General features: G+C 42.8%; 1 protein-coding gene across 4 annotated transcripts in view; it reads right to left on the bottom strand.

Moving 5' to 3' along the window:
* Positions 1-739: 739 nt before the first annotated feature.
* Positions 740-6,943, bottom strand: part of zfyve28 (zinc finger, FYVE domain containing 28) — a 126,441-nt gene continuing 120,237 nt past the window's right edge. For all 4 annotated transcript variants that reach the window (XM_069942203.1, XM_069942208.1, XM_069942217.1 and 1 more), the window contains one exon: positions 740-5,609. In XM_069942203.1, coding sequence (XP_069798304.1) covers positions 5,478-5,609 — 132 coding nt within the window. In that variant the 3' untranslated portion in view covers positions 740-5,477. The remainder of the gene's footprint in view (positions 5,610-6,943) is intronic.

The following is a 6,943-nucleotide window of genomic DNA, read 5'->3' as shown; positions in this document are numbered from 1 at the left end:
TTTTAAAGAGAGTAAATGAGGAGATGCTTGAAGAAATCATGAAGGCGGTTCGCATTGGCTATACTTGGTACGGAGTTTGAGGAGTTTCAGTATGTCACCGAGGACTCTCAGAAACCTCTCCAAGTGTATCGCGGAGAGCATTCTGGATGGCTGCATAGCTGTCTGGTATGGAAGTGCCAACGCTTAGGACAAGAAAACTCCCAAGGATTGTTAACTTGGCCTGTGATGTCATGGGCACCAGTCGTCACTCCATCAAGGTCGTCTACAAGCCTGTCTCCTAAGAAAGCAGCTTTTATTCTCAAGGACCCTCACCACCCTCTTCACTCTGAAGGTGGTACAGGAGCCTGAAGATGAGCACTCAGTGGCACAAAGACAGCTTCTTCCCCTCAAATTCTTGAATGAACAATGAACCATAGACACTACCTTACTTTCTCCTTTCCTTGCACTATTTTTATTTATTTTGTCAGGTAGTTTCTATAAATATTGGCACGGTGATTCTGTCACAAAACAACAAATTTTGTGACACGTTAATGACAACAAACTTTGATTCTATTTTTAGTGGAAGAAAATAGTATCACCAAAAATTATTAGCGGGATTTTCACAGGTTTTCATAAACAAAGAATGTTTTACCACAAGTATTAAGACCAAGGAAATTAGCTGAAAAGGAACTGGATAAGCATTTGAAAATAAAAGGATAAATCCTGAAATGGCAGGAAAACCGGTTCAAGATAGAGTTGACTCTGAGAGGAGAAAAGAAGTGCAAAGGGAAAGGGGAGGGGGAGGGAGGAAAGGAGGGAGGAAGAGAAAAAGAGAAAGAGGGTGAAGACTGCTTCTCTTCACAAATTCACCTACTTTGCTTTCAGTTGGAACTGTTGGAAATAAGTTAGTTAACACATTTGGCTCAATGCCAAAAAAATGGGCTCCACGTATTCTGTGTGAAGGGGCAGTATAAATACCACTAATTATTAGTCCTTGCAGAGCACATCTAACACCCAAGTACACTCGTTCTAGCTCAGGCCTGTAATGTTGACTGTAGCATGCCTTTAACGTGACATGGTTAGCATAGCAGTTAGCACAACGTTGTTAATGCCAGCGACACAGGTTCAAATCCGCTGCAGCTGTAAGGAGTTTGTACGTTCTCCCTGAATCTATGTGGGTTTCCTCCCATCCTTCAAAAACATATGGGGGTTGTAGGTTAATTAGGTGTGAATGGGCAGCACGGGATCGTGGGCCCGAAGGGCCTGTTACCATGCTGTATGTCTCAATTTGAAAAATGAACATTTAAAATTTAAATCTTTACCTCCTGTGAGACCTGCTGAGTTCCTCCAGCATTTTTGTGCTTTTACTAGTCTCAGTTCAGCTTAGTTTTAGTAATAGTTCATACAGATAGCAGTTCTGTTTCAACACAAAGCACGGAAATGGTACACACGATGCAGGAGGCCAGTGGGTGATGGACAATGCTTCTCATTGACCTCCTGAGTTCCAGAATTTCCCGGTTTTCTATCATGGACCACATCAACTCCTTCACTTGCTCACAGAAGCTGGCTGCTCTGCTCAACTCAATCTGGGAGAGATTTCCCTTGGGCGGTCCACAACCACTGTGGTTTTACGGCTTCTCCTCTGAAGCGCACACTGAGCAAGTTCAAGGCTGTCTGGGGTATTCGTCAGTGATTGAGCTTGCCTAAAAACTGCTAGCGAAACTGTGGCAGTTGATGTTTCAGGTTGAGACCCTGCATCGGGTGCTCCAAATTCCAGCCTCTCCAGACTCTTGTGTCTGCATTAGATTTGACTAACTGGGAATCCAAATGTAGCCAATTGCATTTTTAATAAAAAAGGGAAGAGACACTCAATGGCCTGTGAATGTGAACCTTTTAGTGCGTGGGTAAAATATTTAAAGTAGGAAGTGTACATTTTTCAATCATTCTGTGGTCTAACTTTTATTAATTGTTAACTAATGAAAGCAAAATTCCAATTTCAACAGTAAAGCAGCTTTTTATAACTGACTGCTATCCCATAATGAATGAATGCTCAAATGAAGATTCTAAACATTGAAAGATTCACTGATAAAGGCAGAGAACATAGCATCTATCCCATCCACATGGTGGGAAGTAGTGAGGTTGGACAGGTCAGAAGTTTCAAAGTTCTCCCATCCACATGTGGGAAGTAGTGGAGGTGGACAGGTCAGAAGTTTCAATGTTCTCCCATCCACATGGTGGGATTCAGTGGAGGTGGACAGGCCAGAAGTTTCAAAGTTCTCCCATCAACATGGTGGGAAGTAGTGGAGGTGGACAGGCCAGAAGTTTCAATGTTCTCCCATCAACATGGTGGGAAGTAGTGGAGGTGGACAGGTCAGAAGTTTCAATGTTCTCCCATCCACATGTGGGAAGTAGTGGAGGTGGACAGGTCAGAAGTTTCAAAGTTCTCCCATCCACATGGTGGGAAGTAGTGGAGGTGGAGAGGTCAGAAGTTTCAATGTTCTCCCATCCACATGGTGGGATTCAGTGGAGGTGGACAGGCCAGAAGTTTCAAAGTTCTCCCATCAACATGGTGGGAAGTAGTGGAGGTGGACAGGCCAGAGTTTCAATGTTCTCCCATCCACATGTGGGAAGTAGTGGAGGTGGACAGGTCAGAAGTTTCAAAGTTCTCCCATCCACATGGTGGGAAGTAGTGGAGGTGGACAGGTCAGAAGTTTCAATGTTCTCCCATCCACATGGTGGGATTCAGTGGAGGTGGACAGGCCAGAAGTTTCAAAGTTCTCCCATCAACATGGTGGGAAGTAGTGAAGGTGGACAGGTCAGAAGTTTCAATGTTCTCCCATCCACATGGTGGGATTCAGTGGAGGTGGACAGGCCAGAAGTTTCAATGTTCTCCCATCCACATGTGGGAAGTAGTGGAGGTGGACAGGCCAGAAGTTTCAAAGTTCTCCCATCAACATGGTGGGAAGTAGTGGAGGTGGACAGGCCAGAGTTTCAAAGTTCTCCCATCCACATGTGGGAAGTAGTGGAGGGGGACAGGCCAGAAGTTTCAATGTTCTTTTGCAAATATTAGACAAAAAAAACCCTGCTAAGATGCATCAGCATGAACTCTGCTTATTGAGTCCCTAAACCTCTATCTTAGCACCTTTCATCCTGTTGAAAATATCCTCAAGAAGAAGCATAAATTGAGAGGGTGGAAGGTGAAGCAACTTCCAAAACCAGTTTGTTGTGAACTTTATTGGAATGTAGGGAGGAAGGTGGAAGGAGGAAGAGTGAACACTGGAAATGGAGAGATTTGGGGAACCGTATTTTCAAACTCTTATATTACAAGGGCCAACAGAATGACCTGCACTCTGAAGATGGTACACTTTTACAATGCCCACAATCTAGATCAGAAATACAGATAAATATCAACATTACTTTGGGATAATGCACTCAACATTTTAAAAGGGAGGGGAGAAAAACAAAATACCATAAAATGAAAATTACCATAACTGCCGATTCTGGAAACCTGAAACAGAAGTGAACATCGCTCCTTTCTCCCAAGATCATATAGTGATTAATTAACATAGTAATTCTGAGATTATTATTTCACAATAGTTGCTCTCCACCCAACGTAGCTCATGACAGACTTGTGAAAGGAGCAAATACCGCTGAAAAGATTAAAATCCGCTTTTAGCGTTCGGATTTCACCAAGTACTGATTATATGACTTCAGATACAAGACCTTCTTTCTGACTCTCTCAGAAACAACAGTTTTGTGCACATGGCTGATGTCAATTTCCCACAACTGCTGGCTGGGTTCATGCAATGACTGCAGTTACAATGAGTAAATTGATCGTTTTGCTGAATTTTAATCAAATCCTACAAATTCTTTGGTTGCTCAGTCAACACCAGTCATGTGCGAAGTTTTTTTTGCTTTGCAAGGGGACTTGCTTACAGAATAAATTTGGAAGATGGTTAATTTAACAAGACGAGTAAACAAACACTCAGACCAGACCAAGAGCTATTATGGCTTAATGGAAAAGGCCCTGCCCAAAGCTGGATAGCGGTATGCAGGCAGAACCCTTCCAGGATTAATCCTTAGTCAATGTTCAGCTAGCAGCTCCCAAACGTAAAGCCTAATTGTTTGCTCAGTAGTACTCAACTGTTCTCGTGCAGAGCAGGAAGTGTGTGCGTGTGTAAATACATGCGTGGGCAGGGGAGGTAAGTTAGTTGACCTGCCCCTTAGTTAGTTTCCTCCCCCACTATTTTCACACTGGACTCCCTTTGTAGTCTTGATGGTGCTTGGATACAGCCATTTGCATTTTGAGACCTGAATGGATTTGGTACCAGATATCAAAAAAAACAAGATTTAAATTCTAGAATTGTTTAGATACAAAAGGTTTCTAGGTAATGCCACATGAACATAGGCATGGAAAAGGAGTGGCACGGTTAGTGCAACGCTGCTACGGCACTGCAATCAGGACCTTGGTTCGAATACCGCGCTGTCTGTAAGGAGTTTTCACGTTCTCCCTGTGTCTGCGCAAGTTTTCCCCGGGGGCTCTGGTTTCCTCCCATTGTTTGAAATGTACCAGGGTGGGGGTTGTAGGTCAATTGGGTGGCATGGGCTTGTGGGCTGAAATTGCCTGCTACCATGCTGTGTGCATGTCTGTCTAAATGAACCACCAATTCAGAATAACAAGAGGTTGGTTATCCATTTAAGAAAATATATCTGATGCAGTCAAGCATCATTCTACTTCAGTTCTGAGCACAAGGACATCCTGGTCCCAGAAACAGAGGAGCTAACCAGGACCCACCTGCACTCAAACGTCACTGCCATGGTGAAATACCTGCTGAACATATCCACATTAATATTGAGAGTAACTGGTCACCACCAGGCGACATCCAAACATGGAAGGCAATGGCATCAGTTGATCATTAAAAGAAAAATTATACCCAAAATCATCTGCCAAACCTGAGAGGAGTGATTTGGCGTTGGCCAAATGCAACCTGAAAGGGAACAGCTCAACAGGCAAGAGCACAAACTTTGTTTAAGCAGTGGTGTTTTTAAAAAAAATTTCAAGGGACAGAAATCCTTCTTTCCATGATTAGATGAAAATTCCTACTGCATTAACCAGGAACGTTGGAACCTTTGTATCCCAGGTCTTACAAAAACAAAACTCTCCCCATTCAACCTTCTTCCCTCCTTCATTTTACAATATATGCAAGTTCTGATATAAATTTCTGGAAGACTGTACTACAGCAGTACAGCAATGGAAGCTCAGTACTTCCTTGTAGCAGCTCATTATCAAAATGCATTTGAAAAGTCAGTACAAAAAGTTTGACTGGGAGTCAATGCTTCTCTCGGAGATTCCACTTACACATCTGTTGAAAAAGGCTCATCGAAATTTCCAGTCCAAACAAAAAAAAACCAAAATGACGCCAACTCATCCAATGAGTATCAGCATCTGATGTGACCGTGAAGTAAGTGCCAAATTCAGGCAGCTCACTTAACAGTCATCAGATGTCAGCTTTGTCACTGTAGAATGGTGTCACGTGGAACATGTAGCAATGCGTGCAGACTCGGACCGGCTTCATCTGGCCATAGCGAGGTAAGGGGGCAGAATGAGAAGAGCAACGTGAGCAGAAGATCTGTTAAATGAAAAGGCATTTAAACTCAATTCATGTATTAAAACAGGTCAACAGCCTAATTTTGGATTACATGATCTAGATCAGTCTTTTAAATTCACGCTTTTACCACATTTATTCCATTCTTCATTTCTATACAAGCCTCCCACCAAATGCATTCAAAATACATAAATTAGATACAAACATTTAATTAAATATGAAACATTCACTTCAACGGCTCCTGTACTAGTGATTCCATATTCTCACCACTTTTTTGGGTAAAAGGTGATATTTTAGCAACCCCGCCTTGATTTCTTGGTAAATTGATTGCAATGTGGTAAGATTTTGAAACTGGTCTATCAAAACACAGACTTTGTGCATCTTTTCCACTCTTCAGCTCAGTCTCTTAATCTTTGCAATTGTATTCTGTTGCATTAAGACCCTAAGACATAGGAGCTGAAATAGGCCACTCAGCCCATTGCATCTGCCCCACCATTCAATCATGAGCCAATCCATTTTCCCACTCAGCCCCACTGCCCGGCCTTCTCCCCATAACCTTTGATGCCCTGGCTAATCAAGAACCTATCAATCTCTGCCTGAAATGTACCCACTGACCTGACCTTCACAACTGCCTGCGGCAACATATTTCACAGATTCATTACACTCTGGCTGAAGAAATTCTTAAGCGCCTCTGTTCTAAGCAGACGCCCTTCAATCCTGAAGATATGCCCTCTTGTCCTAGATTCTCCCACCATGGGAATAACCTTCCTATATATTTCAATGAGATCCTCCCTCATTCTCCTGAATTTTAACAAGTACAGGGCAAGAGCTGTCAAACACTGCTCATGTGATAACCATAGAACACATCAACACAGGAACAGGTCCTTCAGCCCCTGTAGTTGTGCTGCAATATTATTCTGCCTCATCCCACTGACCTGCAGCCAGTCCATATTTCTCCATACCCCTTCCATCCATGTACCTGTCCAAATACTACTTGAATGTTAAAATTGAGCCTGCAGCTGGCAGCACATTCTACATTCCCACCACTCTCTGTGTGAAGAAGTTCCCCTGATGTTTCCCCTAAACTTTTCCCCTTTCACCCTTAACCCATGTCCTCTGGTTTGTATCTCACCTCCCCTTCGTGGAAAAAGCCCACCTACATTTCCTCTGTTCGTATCTCTCATCATTTTAAATACTTCGATCAAATCTCTCCTCATTCTTCTATGTTCCAGGTAACAAAGTCCAAACTTATTTAACATTTCCCTGTAACTCAGTTCCTGAAGTCTGGGCAACATCTTAATAAATCTTCTCTGAGCTCTTTCTATCTTATTGATATCTTTCCTGTAGTTAGGTGACCA

Source organism: Narcine bancroftii, chromosome 1 (genome assembly GCF_036971445.1).
Source record: "Narcine bancroftii isolate sNarBan1 chromosome 1, sNarBan1.hap1, whole genome shotgun sequence".
Classification (NCBI taxonomy): Eukaryota; Metazoa; Chordata; class Chondrichthyes; order Torpediniformes; family Narcinidae; genus Narcine; species Narcine bancroftii.
This window is presented reverse-complemented; position numbering and strand designations above follow the sequence as displayed.